This window comes from Spermophilus citellus (genome assembly GCF_964194105.1).
Source record: "Spermophilus citellus genome assembly, chromosome: 4".
NCBI classification, from domain to species: Eukaryota; Metazoa; Chordata; class Mammalia; order Rodentia; family Sciuridae; genus Spermophilus; species Spermophilus citellus.
Window position 1 is genome coordinate 7,701,572 of NC_138185.1, and position 21,541 is coordinate 7,723,112.

Consider the following 21,541-nt stretch of genomic DNA (forward strand, 5'->3'; position numbering starts at 1 on the left):
GTTTTATAACTCAATAAACATTTCCTAAAAAACAACTTTGATTTCAGATTTGATTTGAAATTGCTCTCTGCCCACCACTGTCCCCAGGAAGAGCTGGACCCTGGCTCTAGGGGCTTGGGTCTGGGCTTGAGGGGGACTGGAAGGGGCAGAGGTGCCCTTTCCTCTTGTCTTCCCCGGGGCAGCGGGAGCGGGGGGAGGCTGAGAGGGCAGTAGGGAGGTAGCTGGCCCTAACTGCTGGATGACCTTTGAACTCAGGACCCCAATACCACCTTATTGCACATGCAAAGTGCCTGACGCCAAGCAGGTGTGTCGGGGGCTCTCGCTGGAACCCAAGGTTCCTGTTATTTGGAGGAGGAGATGTCGGGATGAACTGCTGTTAATGATTCCTGAGAGTTTGGGGCTCGGGGCTGGTGGAGGAGGACACTTCCCCCCAAGCCTTTTAGTTCAACAAAAGAAAAGGCCAAATCCTGTGTCCTGGACAGAGTCCTCCCAGAGCCCACCCCCAGGCCAGGACGTGAGCGCAGCAATGGGGCATCGAGAGGCCAGCTGAGGAGTGGGAATGGACCAGGGTGGGACACTGACCAGCGGGTTGTCACTAGGCAAATGGGACTCCACCTCATCCGGGACCTCTGGGAGGGCCGTCCTTCGAGCTGTCCCACCCACGGAGCAGGGAACCGTGGCCGTCCACTGTGTCCCCTGGTGGTTGTTGAGGCGGCTCCTAAAGCCTGGGTTCCTGGCCAGGCCCCGAGGGGACAGGGTCGACCCAGGGGACTGAGAAGGGGCCTGGTCAGAGACTGAGGGCTGACAGGCACAGGGAGGTCATCGCAGGGTCAGTGCCCACCGGTCCCCAGACGCGTCCTGGGGAGAAGCTGGCTTGGGTTTGCCGAAGCTGCTCTCCCGAGACTCGCCCGCAGCAGAAGCATCCCCGGATGTCCAGGGGACGGAAGCTGGTGAGGTCAGGACCACAGCGCTGAGTGGGACGAGTGACAAGCTGCGTCTGCAGACAACGTCCACACCCAGGTGTCTCAGAGACCGCGCCGGGGGAGGGACTCTTTCCAGTGGTGTCAAAGATGGGGCTTGGGCCGTGTGGCCTGGCTGGTAAAGGAGACAGGTCCCCTGTGCACGGTGACAACTCATGACGGGAAGAGAGAGAGCTGGGAAGGGCAGGCGACTGGAGGGCAAGGGGGTCAGGGCTGGAGAGAGGACACCTGGCGCTGGAGACGCAGAGACGGAGAGGAGCAGAGACCCCATGGAAACCGGCTCACCAGCACGCCATGAGACAAGGGACCAGAAAGTGACTTGTGCCTCTCTCACTCCCGTTTCCAAATTGTCTTCATTAATTGTGTTTTACTTTTGTGATTAGAAAAAAAATATATGAGAACCAAAAATGCCCAACCTCCGGATGGTGCAGAGCCACGGCCGCGTGAGAGGAGGCCCAGCCAGGAGGCCCAGCCACGCCGCTTCCTCTCGGGTTCTGTGTTTCTCAAAATGATTGAGGTTCACTGTTTTCTTCCCTCTCTCCCTCCTTCTTCCTTCTTCCTGTTTTGGAGAAGACCCAGTCAAGTGACCTTGGTGCCCACAGGGGCAGAGGAAGGGCAACCCTTGGCCAGAGCTGCCTGGAGCCGGAGTGGGTTGGCCTCCGTTTCCCGCGGCTCCCTCTTGGCAAGACCCGTCTTGTCGCAGGGTGACGGAGGAGGCCCGTGGGCAGGGAACTGGCTCATGAAGGAGGTGAAATTTCGGAGCAAGCCCCTTCTTGCCCAGGCCCGGAACCAGCCCTGGGGATGGGCCATGATGGGTACTGTGTGGTCATGCCTGTGAGGGCTGGGCGCACATGCGGACCGGCCAGGCCACACAAGAGCATGGAGCCACCGGAGATGGGGGTTCACCCAGGCCGGAGTTCTGCTTTCACCCCTCCACATACAGATCTCCTTCCCGAAATGAGGAAGTCAGGAGCGAGCAGGGAGATTCTGATTTAGGAGAGTGGTGACTGGGTCCTGCAGGTGGTTTCCTAAAGATCTTACATTCCAGAGCAGCTGCGGCTTGGGGGCAGGAATGTGGCTGTGAGCCACCCCTACTGTGCCCCCAAGGTAGAGGCAGTAGAGGAGACTGACCTCGAAGCCCAGAGGTGTGGACACGAAAGCATTTACAATCCCTTGGTCCCTGGACAAGTCCCCATCCGGGTGGTTCCAGACCTGGGCGCCCCTTTCTTGGCCCCTGCATCTCAGCCTGGAGAGGACATTCCTGCTAGGTGTCTCTTTTATGGAAGGGGGAACTGTCCCCGGAGCTTGTGGGCAGATGGTGCCTCGTGCCCATCAGCCATCGTTCAAGACCCCACACAAAAGAGGTGTGGACCAGGCCATGTCACTGTCCCGCCTCTGCCAGCCAAGAAAGGGGGAAGGGGTGACGGGCTGGCGGTGAGCACAGCGTCTGCCTGCCTCGGAAGGGAATCAACATTTGCCCAGGCTGCCCCTAACTTTCCAGCTTCCTCTCCCATTTCTAGCTGACCTCAGGCCCCTGCGACTCTGCCAAGACCCGACTTCCCCCAGGTTCTTTCTGCAGGATATTACTCAGAATCTCTGGGGAGTGTTCCCAGGCCCGGGGACCATCCGCACGGTCGATTGGCAGCCACCTCAGGCCATTTCTCCAGGGCTTTGGTGGCCCTGGTCTGCTCTGGGCGGCCAGCACCCTAGTGCTGACCCGGCCCTAACGCCATCCCCATCTGGAAGAGGCACCCAGCCCTGTTCCCTCGCAGGCCCCAGAACCTGGCTGATTGAGTAGACACAGGTTCAAGTACTGTCATGAGCCCCCGCCCACAGTGACTTCCAGAAGAGGTCATTCTGCGAGGGGCCAGTGAGCGCCCAGCTCTGACACCAGCGGCGTTAGGGCTCTGGGTCCCAGGCTCCTATCTCGTTCTCTTCCATCCCATCTACCTAGCCCTTGTCTGCACAGTTCAAGTTGACGTCCCCTATGTCACAGTCCAGGCAGTAGGACGAGGAAAAGGTGAAAGAAAGACCCAGAGCCCCAGGCCCACCCACCAGCCTTTAAGGCTGGTTTTCAGGTGGCCTGCAGCACGCCCACTCACGTCCTATGGGTCAGCAGGTAGTCACATGGCACCTGTAGCTGCAAGGGAGGCTGGGAAATGTAGTCTTCAGCTGGGCAGGCGTGTGCCCGTCTACGATTCTATTTCTATGAAAGAACAAGAGATCTGATACTGGGGACAGTCAGTGTCTGTCCCAACGGCTTGGATGAGCCCATGCAGCGAGGAAAGTTTATTGAAGTCTCAGGGGTAGCAGGTGGGAACCACAAGGTGGAAAAGGAAAACCCCAAATAAAAAGACGAGCTCCTTCTGGGGCCCCCAAGCCCCGCATGGAGGCTGCCTGGCCCTCTCTCGAGTGTGGGCCCTTCCTCCTCTGGGCCCCGATGAAGCAAAAGGCTCTCCTTGTCCCACGGTGAGCCTGGCTTTCTGCCTGTCCCAGGACACGGTGGCCTTCAGAAAGTGTCCCCATGTGGACCTCCAGGGCCTGGTGAGGCCATGTCCAGACCCCTGCTCTCAGTCACACCAATGGGAGTCCTGGGCATGCGTCCCTCCAACACAGGGGAAGGGAAAGTTCAGGCCAGCCCCTCTCTCTCTACTGGACGGGATCTCAGAGACCATTTCCATCTTTAAATACGGAGACAACTGGAGCAAGAGCTTGTTACAAAGACACAGCTGTCCCAAGGGGTCCAGGGACACTGCTACCTAAACCTACACTTGGAAATGACTTCCCTGGGCTGCGGAGGTAGCTGAGCGGTAGAGCGCTTGCCGAGCTCGCATGAGGCCCTGGTTCAATCCAAAAAGAAAGAAATGAATTCCTTTGTCCTCTAAGGGAACAATCCTTCCACAGAGTGACCCGACTTACATACAGTGCTGTGCAACAGGGGGTGAGTCGCTTAACCACCCTGGGCCTCAGTGTGAAATGAGGTTGCTGAGAGTCCCTTTCCCGGGGTCGTTGGGGAGGTCTAGAAAGATGATGGTGATCAAGTGCTTGCTTAGCCCGGAGCTCACAGCTGACACTATCACATTTACTGTCACCAAACTGGACACAGGAGACTGTGTCTGGATAGTGGCACTGTTTCAGGATGTCCCCCGAGAGCAGTGCCTTCTTCCAGGATGAAGGAGCGAGACCACTTCCATCTTCAAAGACAGAGGCTGCTGCCAACCCCCTTGGGGAACGCGGAGATTAGAGCCGCATCCAGGAGCAGCTCCAGGCTTGGGAGGCCCAGGACAAAGCAAGGCCTCCTTCAGGAATTCAGGGTTTCAGCCAGTGACAGCAGCGTCACCCAAGGTGGAGCACTGGGCGGCCCGTGGGATGGCGCAGGTCATGCACACACCCACAAAGCCAGCCCCGCTCCACCCCAGCAGCAGGCCGCTCCACCCCAGCAGCAGGCCGGGGAAGGCTGAGGCGCAGAACAGCAGGGCGCGGCCCGGGGGCCAGGGCGTCCCAGGGAGGGGGGCCCACTCCTCCCTCAGAACCCGGGGCACCGGCAGCAAAGTCCTCGGGCCTCACCACAAACCAGAGGCCAGGCCACGCCCCGTCTCACGGAAGCAGGGGATGGGGAACTGGGGGACGAGAGGGCAGGGGACTTGCCCAGAGCCCGCTTGCCCGAGTCGGCAGATTACAGAATCCGCACCCAGAACCACGGGGCAGGCAAACGTCCCTGACCCTGATCCTGTGACGGAGGGTGGGAGATTCTCGTGGCCCCTGAGCCCTTCCCCAGACGCCTCCTTTGGTGGAAACGGAGGCCAGGCTGGCTTCTGAAGGCCTCCCAGAATCCTCCCCAGGCCTCCGACCCACCTTCTCGGAGCACAGGCGATTCCCGTTCCCTGAGCCCCTTCTCCTGCCCCTGGGAAGTCACTCACAAGACAGCCAGCTTGGGACCGCACTCATGCAGCGTTTTTAATGGCTTGGAATGGCGTCTCCAGGGCTTTCTGGGGGTGGAGAGATGGGAAGAGCCCAGTGAGACAGGAGGTGATGGAGGAGCTCCTGGGCTGCACCTTCCCCTGAGCTCTGGGGGCAGAACTTCTACACATCAGAACCAGAAGCAGCATGTAGAGTTGGACTGGGTTCAAGTCCTGGGCATACCGCCTCTTACCTGTGTGACCAGGAGCAAGTTACTTAACCTCTCTGTGATGTACCTCGAATGGGGATCAAAACAGCACAGCCTTCACAGAGTTGTTAAGTGAGAGTCACTGTCATGATCAGTATCGTCCTCATTGTCTCCTGGGAGTTCTTGGGGAGACTTCACAGCATCCTGGCTGAGAACACAGAGGCTGAACCAGATGCCTGTATTTAAATCCATTGACCTTGGCTGCCATTGACCTCTCTGAGCCTCAGTTTCTTCATTTGCCGAGTTTTCCCCTGGACAGAGAGATTGGCTTAGAGATGCCACCTATGTCTCAACTGGACAATGAGGGTCCAGGCCAGATAGGTGCTTGGACCACGGGTGGAAGAAGTTCTTTCCACTGGGGTTGCTGAGCTAGCAGGCCCTGAGCCTGGAGCTGTTGGGGCCATCCTGGTTATCTAGGGAGGAGCCTGCCTGGGAGTGAAGCCAGCAAAAGGGAAGCAGATAAGCAACCCAGAGAGAGACAAGTCACGATGACATGGCGCCTGGATCCAACTGTGCCTGAAGCAATCCACTTTTGGATTTCCCATTTTCATGAGCCAGTGAATTCCCCATTTTGAAAAAGCCAGTCTCCATTTTGCAAAAACCATAAGTTGGGTTTTTTCTCACAGAAAAGCATCTAGGTTGATGTCAAGAGGTTAAGCAACTTGCCAGGCCTGAAAGTTCGAGAGGTCAGTGTTAGCTCGGGTCACACAGGATCCAGCTCGGCCAGCCGTGCCCCACCTCTCCACCAGGCCAGCATCCTGTAGTCCTGTTCACTGACTTCCTGTGTCCGCCCTCCCTGGGCAGCCAGTTTTTTCATCTTTGAAATGCAGTCATGCCAGGCCCGCGGCGCTGCTGGGAATAGAATCCTCAGCTAACTGAGCTGCCTCCCTTGGAGGCTGGAGCCCGAGCCTCTGCTGCCCGTATCTCGGGCTCTGGGCCTCGGCTTCACTCACAGTTACTCCACGGCAAGGGGGTCTTTGGCTGTCCCCATAGGCCACCCAGGCCAGCTGCCCACAGCTGTGGGGAGAGCGTGTGAGTCTCAAGGGGAGGACCCCCTCCCTTCCTGGCTGTGTGCCCCAAGGGTGGGCCAAGGGAGCGGGAGGACGCTGAGGACCCTGGAGCCCAGAGCCATGAGGGGCAGAGAGCCCTGGCATCTGTCCCCGAGGACTGGGGCCTTTGGAGCCACCTGCAGGGAGACAGCCCCGCTCAGGTGAGCTTTGCCTCTGCGCTCCGTGCACTTCCTGGGCAGCAGCAGAGACAGAGGACACCCCCACCACGGTGACACAGGGGGACGCCAGGCAGAGAATGTCATCAGGCGCACAGTTAGGAAGGACCGCGGCCAGGGGACGGTCAGTAGGGCCTCTCCGCACAAATGACCTTTCGCGAGAGTCCCGCCTGGTCCCTCGGGGGCTGGGCTCGGAGCCCTGCTGGTCTCCCTGGAGGACAGGACCCGCTCTGCCCGATGGTGCTCGCTGAAGTGCTGTCAGGGGTCAGCCACCCGCTGGAGGCTCGGTGACGGGCCGTCCTCCTCCATGACAGCTCTGGGACCTGCAGGAAGGCTGACTGGCCACTGCTCTGTAGTCCTGAGCTAAATCTGGAGGAAAGGCCGAGAAACCACGCGGGACCGTCCCCAGGCACGCCTGCCGGGAAGAGGTTCCACCCGCACGAGGACACGGTGATCTAACCGTCCTCACTTAGATTCCGGTCACCGTCATCACATGGCTAGGGGCCCTGGGGCTTAGGCAGTTCAGGTCAGGTCCCCTGGGAACCAGGGAGCTTTAGACGGAAAGCCCAGCCTCCAAGTCACAGAGGACTCAGGCCCCTGCATCCCTCCTCCCAACCAAATGTCAGCTTCTTGCACAGGACAGAAGTGAGGCGGAGCTGGGGAAACAAGACAGCTAGGAAAGAGGATGCCCACGAGCCAGGTGGGGAGAAGGGGATGCCTGGGGGGGACAACCACACCTGTCCAGGGAGTGACACTTGACCTGAGACCTGCAGGGTGAAAAGATCTGCCAGAGTGACCCCTGCAGAAGGACCAGCTGGTGCAAAGGTCCTGGGGTGGAACTGAAGAAGGACGTGAGACAGAGCAAAGCATGCAGGGGAGGGGGACAGGAGAGGCAGGCAAGTGCCAGGTCAGGTGGGCTGCAAGCCTGGGCTAGGAAGGACATTTTATTTTAAGTAGGATGAGTCTTTGTTGGGGGATTATGCATGAGGTGGGGCGAGGGGTGGGGGCTTCATGATCCAATATTTAGAGCTCTGTCTGGCTCCTGCTATGTGAAAAATAGAACCAAGGGCAAATGAGCTGGCACCTGAAATTAGGGATTTCATTCAGGATTAATAGTTGTAATAAGGTTTCACCTTCTGCCACTACAGTGGGTGGGGCCCGGGGCCCCCAAAAAGTAATTTCCAAGTCCTCACACCCAGTTCCCGTGAATGTGACCATATTCCGTATTTGTGAAAAGGATCTTTGCACATATTATTAATTTAAAGATCTGAGATGAGCTTGTCTGGATTACCTGGAATTGCCAAATCACTCTGGATTGGGGTGGGCTAAACCCACGACAGGTGTGCTTATAGGAATGAGGCCAGCCGGACGCAGTGGCACAAGCCTGTAATCCCAGCTACTGAGGAGGCTGAGGCCTGAGAATTTCAAGTTCGAGGCCAGCCTCAGCAATTTAGGCCCTATCTCAAAATTTAAAAAGGACTGGAGATGTGGCTCGTGGCAGAGATCTTGCCTAGCACATGAGGCCCTGGATTCCATCCCTAACACCTCAAAGAAAAAAGAATAAGACAGAGGGAGATTTGACAGGCGGAGAAGCAGAGAAGAAAGCCACGTGAAGACCAGGCAGAGGTGGCAGTTACGTCACCATAAGCCACAGAATGACTGGGGTACCAGAGCTGGAGGGGTCAGGAAGGGTTCTCCCTGGAGACTTGGGAGGGAGCATGATCCTGTCAACACCTTGATTTCAGACTTGGGGGCCTCAAGAGCTGTGGGGGAACAATTTTTTTCTAATTTTAAGCCACCAAATTTATGGTAACTTGTTACAGCAGCCCTAGGAAAGTACACAGCCACGGGAGTGCCCAGCCTTCACCCACTCTCCCCACAGAATCCTGCCTGGACCTCTGGCCCTATCAAAGGCCAGGCGGTCACTGGGTGGCACCCCTGCAGGTCTGAGGGCCACTTGGGCTCATGATGGGCATTTGACTCGTTGACTCCCTAACCTGCACACAAGGGTGGGTACCAGACAATTCTGCTCTCCTTTCCCCAGGGAGCTCTTGGCCCTAGGGATCCAGACAGGTTCTTTTTTGTTTTTAAAGAGAGAGAGAGAGAGAGAGAGAGAGAGAGAGAGAGAGAGAGAGAAAGAGAGAGAGACAGAGAATATTTTAATATTTATTTATTTATTTTTAGTTTTCGGTGGATACAACATCTTTATTTTTATGTGGTGCCGAGGATTGAACCCAGCGCCCTGTGCATGCCAGGTGAGTGCTCTACCAGTTGAGCCACATCCCCAGCCCCAGGTTGATCTTTTAATTGAATTTGTGTGTGTATGTGTGTGTGTGTGTGTGTGTGTGTTGCTGGTGATTGAACCCAGGGCCTTGTGCATGTGAGGCAAGCACTCTGCCAACTGAGTTCATCAAGTTCACCAAGTTCATCTTTAAATACTTAAATAAGGGCAGAAAAAAGGCACATGGACTGGAGAATTGCTTAAATGGGCTAAGAGTTGAATAAGGCAGTCTCTGTGTGTGGCTCCTAAACTTCCACCAGTTCAAGCAACTTTTGTCACCCCCCCGCCATGGAACACTCAGTTAGTAAAAGATATTGACTGTCATGAGGCTGATCCCTGCCCACCCTCCCTTAGCACCCCTTCCTCATCTCCCCGGTTAAATGGGTGACCACAGACCTTTCTTATGTCTGAACTAAAATACACACACACACACACACACACACACACACACAGCCTATCAGTTGCATTTATTTGGTGAGAATTCATGCAGGGCTCATTTGCTATTATCTGAAGGTATATAATGATCAGACTTTTATTGAGCCGCTCACTATTCGAAGAGTGCACGCACTCATTCATTCTGCACAGCACCTCTATAAGGTGGGCACTTTTATTGCCTTCTTTTTACAAAGTGGAGAACAGAGGTACAGAGATTTCCAGTAGTTTGCCCAAGGAATTTGGACACCAGGAGCCTGGCTCCAAAGCTAGCTTCCTGGGAAGACCAGCTTAGAAACCAAGTTGCAGTGCCACTCTGGACAAGTGGTTCTGCGGCTCTGGGCCTCAGTTTCCTCAACTCTAAGATGGGACTAATATGCCTCTATTGGACGTGGTGGTGCCAGGTACAGTGCCTGCCACAAGCACCCAAGGAGCGAGCTAGAATTCAACCGCTAATACCAGGTAGCTGCCCTGGGCAGGCTTGAGCAGGGAACAGGGAACAGACGACTGAGTTAATACAGTCGGTCCTCTGGTCCCACGGAGTCCACCATCGCCAGGTAACCGGAAGCCCAGGGAGGATGCTTTAAACTAGAGCCTGCAGGAGGGCAGCCTCACCAGCCCTGCTCACACGGGGCTGCGGACGAGGAACGCCGGTGCCCGGGCCTCCCGGGTCAGGCTGCGTGGGCACCGGAGCCGGCACTGCGCGCGACACACTCCCCAGGTCCACTGAGTTCAGTCTGATTCTTCGGGAAATACTGAAAACCATGCAGGACCCCATCCATCCGCTCCTGCAGCGACAAAGGGAACCGAGTGGGGTCTCCAGCGGCCCGAATCATCAGGAAGTGTGTTACGTTCCACGAAAAAGGGGTGACATCGGGCTACAGCCGAGACAAACAACGGAGCACGCTGCCCGCACTCCCACCCCACTGGCAGCACTGAGGCCAGGGCGCCGGCGCTGCAGGAGGGACGCGCGACTATCTCAAGGTCACTCACTACGTGACTCAACCCGCCGGGACGCGCCTTGAACTCAAGATCCGCCCGCGCCTCGCGAGTCCAGGAGCCGAGGGCGGGGCCCGGGGTCGCCTAGGCAACCGGCGCGCGCCACGCCCGTGCCCAGCCCGGCGGGGAGGCGGGAGCGCGCGCGGCCGGATGTCTGGCGGGGCTGCGGCCGCTTCCCCGGCCCCGCCCCCGGCCCCGCCCCGCGGAAGTGCTCGCCGACATTCCCGAGCGCTGGTTGGTCCCGCGGCCCCGGGGGCGGAGCTCGCGGCCGGCCGTGCGTACTTCCGGCTGCCGGGTTGACATGAAGTAGCAGCGGCTGCTAGGGCGGCGGTAGCGGCGGGAGTGGGGTTGGTAGCGGGCCTCGGGGCTCAGAGCGCGGGGCGGCCTAGAGCGGCGGACGGCGCGGCGGGCCGAGTGGGAGGCGCAGCGGCTGCCCTGGCTGTCATGGAGATGGAGAAGGAGTTCGAGCAGATCGACAAGGCCGGGAGCTGGGCGGCCATTTACCAGGTGCGGGAGCGCCCGGAGCGCGGCAGGCCCGGGCTTAGGCCGCGCGGACCTTCCCCTCGGACCCCGGGTGCCCCGGTCACGCGTCCGCGCGGCCCTTCGGCTCGGGGATTCGACCGGACGGCGGCCGGGCCTCCCCCTCTCTTTGTCCGCCGCGTGGGCCTGCGACTCGCCCGCGCCCCCAGCCCCTCCTGGCCTCCCACCCCGCGGACCCTCGGCCGGTGACCTGGGGCCGCCGCCGGTGCCCCTGACGCGATCCCGGCCCGGCCCCGCCCCCCGCCTGCCCACCCTTTGTCTCCCGGGTGGCTGGACGCCCCCGCGACTTCCTCTTCTGCTCTGGACCACCTCGGACGCCCTTCCTTTGTCTCCTTGGGGAGAGGCTTGCTCCCCTCCCTCCTTCACATTTCCTTTCCCTGGGTCTCGGTGAGCGTCCAGTCCCCGCGAGGACGGTCCCCTGCCCGCTTCCTCTTCATTCATTTGTGGGGTGTGCACTGGCCAGTCTGTGCCCTGCAGGCTCCAGGTTGGACAGGACAGGCGAGACCCTCTCTAGTGCAGCTTGGAGTCCAGCAGGGCAGTGGAACACAGAGCAAATGATTTCTGGTGGTGACAAGTGTTGCGAAGAGAGCAACTTCCCGTCGCGGTGGAGGGTGACCGCCCGGGAGGGTCCCCTGCCTTGGAGGAGGGAGTCAGGGAAGGTCTGTGGCTCAGGTGGAGGAGCAGCAACTGGGAGCATCAGGGCAAGGAACCAGCCACCTGCAGTGCCCACCCCATGGGAGCCAGGCAGGGAGCAGGGAAGGTAAACCTTTCAACCCTCTTAAGGTGGCATCTTTCCTCTGGTCAGGATGAGATGCTCTTGTCTCCTGAGACCTTATCTGCCTGTGGGTTAGGAGGGGTTCATGAATGAAGTTAGGGCGGTTTCCCACATACCTGTACCACCACAGATTGAAAACATGAAGAGGTTCTTCTTTCACAAGCAGCTAAATCCTCTAAAGAAAATATGTACTCCCAATTAAATGTCACTGCGGGGGTTGTGAGGATTAACCAAAACCACACTTGCTCAGTATCTTAAATAAGCCATGTACAAAATAGATTGTTGCTTGTGTAAAGGGAGAAGGCAGGGTGTTCTGTTTTCAGCTTCTAGGCTCAAAAGGCAACTTGTGAGATCCATCAACTAGTATTAAAGTCTATTTTGAGCTTCACTTAAAAAAAGAGGAAAGCTTTAGGCAATTCTTTGGTATGCTTGGCTAACAAAAACCTTTTTGGGGGGTAGCCTTGGTTTTTAAATTTATTTGACAGGTTTCTTTTTACTTGGACTGTAATGGATTTTAGCTTCTGGTGGACTAACACGTATAACCACTATAATCTGCCTAAGTATGATTGATCAATATATAAAATTTGTATTCCATATCTAGTCTCTGAATTAGTTGAATGAATTCCAGCAGTGACTTTGAGAGTATGTGGACACTTTGTCTGTATTGGATTTAATTCAGTAGAGTCCAGAGTGTGTTTCCCCGAAAATTGGTGAGAAGTGTTGGAACTGATACTGATCTACTCCATCACAGTAAGAGGAAATCTTTTTTGTAGTGAAACTGATTGAATTGGCAACAAATCCATATTATAAATAGGTTATGATTGAATTTGATTTCGTATAGTTTTAGGTCACAGCGGCCTGACCTGACCCCAAGTGCATTGTTAAAATAAAGAACCCTAGTGACATTGAATGGGGTCTTCAGTTAATTTCCCTCTTTGTTCTTAAATTTCACCACATTTAATCCCATTAATTAGTCAAGATGTTAATGTTTCTCCAGCTTCTTACCGGATTGCCACATTCCTGGAGGTGGTTCCTCTGATCTTAAAGAATTGTCACTGTGAGATTTTCTCACCTCTGCTGTGGAAATGTTTTTCTTTTCTAACATTGAAATCAGAGTCTGGTGCCCGGGTGGTGGCACAAGTGCAAGCCTGTAATCCCAGAGACTCTAATCCCAGTGACTCAAGGCGTGCTGAGATAGGAGGATCTCAAGTTCAAGGCTAGTTTCAGCAATTTATTGAGATCTTGTCTTGAAATAAAAAATAGAAAGGGCTGAGGGTGTAGCTCTGTGGTAGAGCACCCCTGGGTTCAATTTCCAGTGCAAAACAACAACAACAATAACAACAAAAATGAAATTAGAAGCTTTCTTTTTAAATTTTAAAGTGACTCTTTATTTTTATTACTGTGTCATTTCTAAAAATGTAGAATTCAAGTAACCTTGGGTTAATCTAAAGTGGCTGATTTTCCAAGGTCATGTCAATGTACCAAAACCATGAAATTGTTTTTTTTAATATTTTTTAATTGTAGATGAACACAATACCTTTATTAATTAATTAATTTATTTTTTATGTGGTGTTGGGAATCAAACCCAGTACCTCACACATGCTAGGCAAGTGCTCTACCACTGAATCACAACTCCAGTTTCACAAAACCATTAAATTTTAAGAATTCGAAGAAATGTGTTTATGATTGGTAGAAAATGGAAGTTTAAAGACCTAGTATTTCATCGCATGTTATAATGAGGAGAGCCTTATACAAAGTCATACTTTGAGCTTGTCTAGTCTATTGTCAGAAAAATAATATATGATTTTTGCTTAAAACTTTGTAAATAAGGCAGCATGGTAATTTCTTGTTATTCTGTCTTCTAATTAAAACAAAAAGATGCACAAACCTGAACAAAGGGTGAAGTGCGCTTTGACTGTGGGTGAGTTGGCAGTGTGGGAAACAGGCTCCTCACTTTGATAAAGCAGCAGGACCGTCCTTAATCTTCATGCTAATAGACGGCATAGGTACCAGGAAGCACTTAGCTGTAGAGAAAGTCCGCAATGCTGGCATATGTTACTGACTTTTAAAATTGTTTTTTAGTATTTAAATGATTTGAAGGAATCTGGGTTGAAAAGTGGCAGTCAGCCTCATGTTTGAGTTGGTCCTGTGACCAACAGGCAGCACAGATGAGGACAAGGGGCTGGTGGCGAGCGGCTCTGATGAGGGAAAGATCCTCTGTGGTGGAGAGGCTCGGGTCAGGTGTTGTGCTGTCTTTCTTTGATTCTCTCTATCACACTTCACTATTTTCAGTATGAATGATCTGATTGTTTGGGATGAAGGAGATTGCCACAGTAGCTTGTGACTTGAAGGAAAGATTTATTCGTGTTAGAGTCAGGCTTTGTAAATAAGCCTGCTTCTGGTTGGCATTTGGTTTTATAGCTGTGTTCATTATGAAATACAGTCCAGTGCCCGCCTAGGTTCAAACCTGGTGTAACAGTAATGCCCTCAGAGTCCATCCTGGCTTACAGCTTTTGTTATAGTCCAAGAGGATGAATATGAAAATTCCCAATAATGTCTACCAAACACCATTTTTTTTCCCAGAGGAAAAAGTATTTTTTTTCCCAGAGGAAAAAAGAGTATTGCGCATAGGAGAAAGATTTATACACAATGACTCCCTTTACTTAAAGAAAAAGACAAACGGAAATGACATGGAGAGGTTGGGAGGTTCTAGTCATTTGAGTGACCCATTAGATGGAAGTGTTCTTGTTTAGCCCTGGTTTGAGTGAACTAAATTTAGGTGTCTGAACGCCACTTTGGAAAGGGTGTAAAGGCCTTTGTAATCGTCTGCACTGGTACTGAATTAACTGGCAGCTCAAGTAGGAAAAGTGGGAGGGAAGAACTTTTTGTTATCGTCATTTGGCATTACCAGCTTATTTGTAGGTGCACTTGGGACTTCTGGAGGTCACCAAGCCGTGTCAGATGGTTCTAAAAAGCCAGCTGGAGGTAATGGTAAAATGGATAAAAGCAAATGGGTTTTGGCAGCCAGTTAGTTACCTGCTGTCAGGATCCATTTTAGTATGATTAGCTCCCCAAACCTCGAGGACATGCCTGGCATTGAATAATGTGATTAATTGAATGTATGCTGAATTTCATGATAGAAATGAATAAGAAATTTCCCATGGAGATTCCTAGATGATGGACCACTGAAATAGCTGTCTTTCTTTGTCTTTCTTTTCTCTTTTTTTTCTTTCTTTTCCCTTAATTGTTTCCTGATATTTATTTATTTATTTATATTAGTTACACATGACAGTACAATGATCTTGACATATCATACATTTGAATCAAGTGGGGTATAATTTCTCATTTTCTAAGTGTACAGGTTGCAGAATCACATTGGTCATACAGTCATGTATATACATACAGCAATAATAATGTCTATTTTATTCTGCTGCCCTTCCTATCCCCCTCCCCTCCCCTCCCCTTCCTGATTTTTTTGGTTGCAGAATCCTTTGGCAATTTTTGTTTTGTGCTGTGCTTTTAATCACTGATACTTTTTCTTGTGCCTCCCTGAGTTCTCGTGTAGTTTGCTCAATTTGGCCTTCTTCCCTGCAGTGATTATGTTAATTTGTTCCCAGTAACCGCTAATACCGGCAGATGGGCTGGGCATGTTCCTTGATGCTGCCATGCTCAGGGAACTTGGGATTCCGCTTGGACCATTGTTCTCAGATGGTGAAACTTGGCACCCCTGTGCACATTTTGAGTGTCTAGGAGTGTCGGGGACTTTAACACTAGCCTGTGATTCCCTCTCCACTTTCATTGGTTGGTCACCACATCCACCCCAGGGGTATAGGCTCTCAAATTTTGCATGAGACCGCAGTTGTTTGTAGCGACACACTGCAAAAATGAGCGAAACTGGTGACCCATTAATCTGGTCCCTCAACACTCTCCGCCTCCCCCTTCTCACCGTGTATGTTCTTCTCATTATCACTAGAGTCTCCCTTTAAACACAGAGCTGAGCCTGAGCCGGCCACTCCTCTGTGTGACTGTGAATGCTTTCCTAATGCCTGCTGAGGTCCACACTCCTGAGCAGGGCAGCCGGATCGCAGTCCTCCCCTGACTACGTCTCCCTCTTGCAAGGGCTTCTGTTCAGTCCCACCGGCAGGTGCATCCTTCTCCAGACCCAGCCTCATCTTTCACTCCTCTGTGCCCCACCCCCAGTGCTGGTCGAGGATGCTGTCCCACAGGCACCTCAGCTCATGTCCTCGCACAGGAATCGTGTTCTGCCCTCTGCACGTTGCACACAGTCCAGGCTGGTCTGCTCTGAGGTTCTCTGCTCGTTGTGGCTGATTCTCTACATCCTGGGTCTGTCATTTCTGGAGGCCGGGCTCTCTGAGGTCACCTAGTTAGTCTCATTGATCTTAGAGTCCTCTGCACCTGGCATGAAGAAGTGCCAATCAGATGTTGGGACTGAGTTGGTTGCCAGCTGTGCTAGCCTGGCTGTGTGTAGGGATGTAGAAGACACGGTTCCCAAGTCCCTTTGCACATGGGGGAGAGTGAGAGAAACCATAGTAGTGGCCACTTTGGGAGAAAACTACCAAATTTGAGTCATGGCCTACGTGCTGCTGGCCCTGTGGCTTTGGAAGGACAGCCGGAATGCCTACCCAGAAGGGATGGACTCTCTCAGTTCGGTCTCCCCTGGCTTTGCAGTTAACAACACATTTAAACATTCTTGGTGTGAGACCACCTCACAGGCAGTGGGAGGTGATAATGACTTTCTTGGAGGAGTGTTCATTTACTCTGATCTCATCACTCTTAGCTTGTTCTCAAGCCTTCCAGAGGGGCTTCGGGGAACTTGGTTCATTTTATAATCGTCTATCTCTCCATACTGGGGATCAGCCCAGGACCTCGTCCAGCTAGGCAAGCACTCCACCTACTCAGCTCCAATCTCTGGCCCTTTAAAAATTTTTAAATTTTGAGACAGGGTCTTGCTTAATTGCCCATCCTGGCCTCTAACTTGCAGTTCTCCTCCCTCAGCCTCCAGATCAGCGGGGATTATAGGCGTGTGTCACTGTGCCCAGGCATAAAATATTTGCTGATTATGGGTTATAAAATATGGTTCTCCACAAAGTAGCAACCCTTACAGAGACATTTTTTTTTTCAGACTGTAACCAGTAAAGGCAAGCATTTTTTGGCCTTCGATCAGATTGCCCTTAGTGCCAAGAGGAGACGGTAATCTGCGGCTCTTTCTGGTGTCTTGGGCGTCTGGCTGTGGTTGTAGTCCTAGCTGTAACACTACCAGTGCTGAGTGCGTTCCTTCGTCTCTTGTGTAAAATTAAATCCTGAACTAACTGATCATTAAGTTCGAGTCAAGTAATAAAAGTCATTAACGTACTCACAAAGAGAATTCAATGTTCCTGAAGCAGTCCTTGTAAAAGCTGCAGTGGTTCCTCAGTTTCGTAAGGTGGGGTAGGCACACTTAGGCTAAAAAGCTTACAGGTTTGTCAGTGTAGCCAACAACTCAAAAGAATTGGGGCATTAAACATTTTTTAAAGTAGGGTTCATTCAACCTGGTGATGTGGGAAAATGAGTAGTCCCGACATGTAGTTTCGCTGCAGTTTTCCTATAACTAGCAATTGGGTGGTTTTCCTGTAAAAGATAGAGGAACTGATTCTTGAGAATTTACGAAAGATTCAACCCCAGCCAGATACACAAAGAGCAGTTGCCCTTTATGTTGTAATTTTAGAAAGAAACCTACAGCTGGTCTGAGCTTCATTTGAATAAAAGGATAGTTTACACATCTGTGTGTCTGAGAAGAAAGTACCCAAATCCCCAGCACTTGGACACAGGCCTCACCCCGGTGGAGGGGGTCCTCCTAGCTCAGCGCTGCCCCCTTCCTCTTTCTCAGGGCAGCTTGGCCTGATCATGAGTGTCTTATTGGCAGTTTGTCATTTTGAATGTCTGAAAACTGGAAACAAGACCACTTCACAGGGAAGATGCTCCCCCACAGCAGCTCAAGAAAAATCTTGTCCCCCAAAATGTTGATCTTGAGGCTTTGGCAGCAGTACACTGCTGATAAAATAATAGTAACTGTGCTGAAGGACTTTCAGTTCTTCTTCTTTTTTTAAATGACATTTTCAGTTCTAATGCTTCCGATTTTGCCAAGGCAGTTTTACACAAAAGCCCCCGGTTTAGGGGAGAAGTGCTTCAGCAGCCCGCCTGCGGTGGGGGCTCAGAGTCAACAGTAGGTTTGTCAGCAGAGTGACAAGGGCTAAATTTTCTCTAGAAAATAGCATTTTCTCACCTGCTCTTCATCAGTCTGTGCTGGGACACTCTGAGTCCTTATTGAGGGTGACTTGTTGGAGTCAACTTTTGGGTGCACGTGGTCTTGTGTTCCTTGGGCTTTCTCTTTTACTTCTGAGACCTGTTTTTCTTTTAAGACAAGAAGGAAAAGCCTGGGCCGGGTCTGTGGCTTTTGTGGGTGAGTGGCACCGCTTGCAAAGACAAGATGAGCGTAACAAAACTAGGTTTCCAAAGCTCTATTTTTAACATTTATTAGCTAGTGATTAGGGAAGGAACACTCCTTTCCTCCTCTTGTTATGAAACGTTTTTCCCTTGACACTTTTTCTTAATGGACCTTCTTGGCACATTTCCTCCTCTGGGAGAGTGTCATTTAAAAATTGCCACACCAGGGTCCCACCAGCAGCCTGTCCTCCTTTATTGGGACGAGGATGGGGCGCTCAGGATCATACACTTGTGGACTTGCTTACGGGAAAGGGGACATTGCGGAGTCACTCCACATTGTTGGAGTTCTCTTAAGAACAGGGGTTACTTAAAAATGTCAAAGGGAGAAGTCACTTCTGCAGAGCTTCACTCAGTGGAGCAGATCCGCACACTGCCTCCAGCGCACTGTGGTGGATGGGCTTTCAGTTCCCTTGATGACACCGGTCCCTGCTGTGTCTACCCTCTTGATCCTGTCACTTCACTATTCCAACGGTCAGCTCGGTCAGCTCGGGCCTTGTTTGCTTCTGGAAGGACACCAGCAGGAGGCCTGCCCTGGCGGATGGGGAGGCCCAGGTACCGGTGGTCTCTGCAGGGAGGGGTCTGCTGTGCTGTCATCGTTGTTTGGCCTTGGCTCTCCCTCAAGTCGCCTTAGCATTACCGTCACTGCTCTCCGCCACCTGGCCGCCGCCGCCCTTCTAGGGGGAGTGGAGCAGAATGGTGCTGGGTCCTTCCAGAGGTGGCATTCGGTCACATGGGTTTTCAGCATTTCCAAACCTCCCTCACACCCTTCTGGCACTTTCTCTTGAATACATCCAGAGATGTGAGTGCCAGGAGCAGTATTTTATGTGGTCTGTTCACAGCACAAATACTGACCTCCAGGTCCGCTGCGCTCCCCTCTTCCCGCGGGCTAATGGGAATGCTTTGGCGCTGCGGGGTGGGCGCTGGCAGCTGGCAGCTGGCAGGCTCCCTGCTCACCTTAACCACTGGCTTTCATCCTTTCCTGATCTTGAATTTTCCCCCAAAAACTTGCAGGGCAGGTTATTTGTGGTTTGAGCTAATTTTAGTCTCTTGTTCACAGCTCGTTTTATATCCTTTGCCATCAAAACATGCTTTCTAGAAAGACAAATTTTGAATGTAGGACATGATCTATATTCTAGTTGGCTACATTTCAAAAAATGTTTTCTCAGCGCTTTGCAAGTTAGACAGTTTGAGGTACAGCAGTGTTATTTTAAAGTCATTGATTCCTTTGCTTAGTGACGCCTCTTGCTTTTCCAGCAAGTAGACAAACTTCTTTCACAGAGGTTTGGAACAGCTGCTTCAAGCCAGTGGTTCAGAAGGCAAGGTGGAGGGCAGATGGCTTTAAAAGGTTCTGACCATCCCTGCTCAAGTAAGGCTTTGATGGTGGTGAATAGGAGCCATCCCCAGCCTGTCCCTTGACAGAGGTTGATAGAGCCTTTTGTTTCAAGGGCAGGACCCCATCTGGGCTTATACTGGTCAGTCTGACCCAGAACAGTTGTAGGTCACAGCCCCTGGGTTGCTCTTACCCGTCCACCCTGCACACGTGCACCCTGAGGACATGTGCAGTCTTGCAAAAAGAGGATTCGGAGCCTGGGTCAGGCTCTGCATCTGCCTCTGGTGTTGTGTGACCTTGAGTTAGATGCACCCACATCTGTGAATGTGGTGGACAGACCAGACAGCCTGAGGGCATGGGCATGTCATGACTCCATGGTCAAGTGCAGAGCCCATGAGGAGGATGACCTTTCTGGAAAAAATGGGGCTTCATGGCCCACTCATGCTGGATTTGGTGGATTTGTGTGGCACTCCCTTGATCCCTCATTTAAAAGTGGGCAAAGCTTTAAAATTTCATGTTGACTCAAAGCTTTAAGAACCCACCATGTCCTTAGAAATGAGGGCATAGACCAGATCGTTAGAGTGCTGAGGGCCACATGGACAGATGCAGTTCCCCTGAAGCCCTTCTTATTCTAGGGAGGTTGTTGGGCTTGGTATTTGGACCAAAATCTTCTGCTCCAGGGCTTGCTGGCGTTCTGCCCTGGTCCAGGATGGAGCCACAGAGCTGCCTCAGCCTCCTCCTGCTGTTTTGAGGAAGTTGGAAGCCACTGCCATATTTTTCCACATCGGGCAACTGAGTGTGACTGTATTTTTGTCCCATGTTCAGCTATTTCCACGAACTATTTTTTTTTTTTACAGTTTCATTTTATTTATTTTTTTTAAATTATTTTATTGTTGGTTGTTCAAAACATTACATAGTTCTTAATATACCATATTTCACAGATTGATTCAAGTGGGTTATGAACTCCCATTTTTACCCCGTATACAGATTGCTGTGTCACATCAGTTACATTTCCATTGATTTACAAATTGCCTTTCTAGTGACTGATGTATTCTGCTGTCTATCCCATTCTCCACTGTTCCACGAACTATTTTTGATGACCAACTTACAAGTTAAATGCAGTGGCCCTGTAGGAATTGATAAAAAGAACAATTTGCCCAAGGGTACCTGTTGAGAAACCTAAGCAGTTGTGTTTTATTTCATGATCACTTTGTTTTAGGGTTAAGAGCGGTGTCGTTTGACCTGTGACTGGGCTGTGACTACATGGTTTCTCTCCCTGCAACTCTGCCTGGGGATTCAGTGAATGGTGCCACACTTAAAAGAAGACAGTGTCAGGTGACAGGAATGCACAGGGTTGAGGGCTTCCGGGCCCCTGCTCGGACAGCAGTGTCACTGTGTTGTGTGCTCCATCCCTGATCCTTCTGAACCTCTGTCGTCCACAGAGTGTGTTGTGTGTGACACATTAGGATGAGCAGTAGGTCAGGGTGATTCTTTGCCAAATAGTCAAGGCCTTTGGCCTAAGTTTTGTTCCTTGCCCTTCAAAGCTGCATCCCAGAAGGATGGAACCCGGGTGGCCGTCAGCACTCCTGGGTCTTGTGGCAGATGGCGTAGGCACTTCCTGCTTTTTCAGGTATGTAGAATTAAAATCAGCTGGGCACCGATGGCTCCACGACGCTTTCTCTCCAGCCTCCATTCCCTCCTCTCTCTTGGTGGGGCCGATCACTGGGCTCTGAGCACACACCCTGCAGCCAGGTGGAGCGGCTCCGTGGTGGGCAGCGGGGAGCAGTGGAGCCCTGTCGGGGCAGCAGAGGGCCCGCAGGGAGACCCCAGCTCAGAGCCAGGTGCAGCCAGGCCTGGTGCCCTTCAGATCCTCCATGGGGGAGCTGAGTGTCACTGGGAGCAGGCCAGGAGGCGGAGGTGGGCTGTAGAGGCGCTTGGTGGACCCGAGGGGCAGGGAAGGAGGAGTGCGCCTGTGTTCTCTGCACCTCACCCTTGTCCTCCTCCTCCGTTCCTGGTAAGTGGACTTGACTTGACCGCCTGGGATCACATTTGAGCTTCTTCCTCTGTGGTGCGAACTTCCCTGAAGTGCACTACCTTGGGACCTGGACCTTGTGCCTTATGCCACCAGGTAGTGGAGGACCATCCTCAGTGACCTCTCCCTGCAGGTGGTGTCTGGGTGGCTTCTCCCTGCGGAGAAGGGAGAAGTGTGTGTGTCTCACTGTCATCTTACAGTGCAGAGCCCCAAACCACAGGTGCTGGTGGAAATAAAGTAAAACTTTTAGCCAAGTATGTGCACAGAGAAACTTC

The 21,541-nt window shown here is 52.5% G+C and overlaps 1 protein-coding gene and 1 long non-coding RNA gene across 2 annotated transcripts in view; one reads left to right on the forward strand and one right to left on the reverse strand.

The window, feature by feature from the left end:
* Nucleotides 1–9,107: 9,107 nt before the first annotated feature.
* On the reverse strand, nucleotides 9,108–10,275 carry LOC308646064. Its single transcript, XR_014021314.1, has 2 exons — nucleotides 10,080–10,275; nucleotides 9,108–9,874 (listed from the first exon to the last, which is right to left on the reverse strand). It is a non-coding gene; the product is annotated as an uncharacterized lncRNA (long non-coding RNA).
* A 110-nt stretch (nucleotides 10,276–10,385) lies between these two features.
* The window catches only part of LOC308646059 (partitioning defective 6 homolog beta), a 174,974-nt gene continuing 163,818 nt past the window's right edge, over nucleotides 10,386–21,541 (forward strand). Inside the window, exon 1 of the mRNA XM_081288600.1 lies at nucleotides 10,386–10,592. Within this exon, the coding sequence (XP_081144726.1) occupies nucleotides 10,530–10,592 (63 nt within the window). The 5' untranslated portion in view covers nucleotides 10,386–10,529. The remainder of the gene's footprint in view (nucleotides 10,593–21,541) is intronic.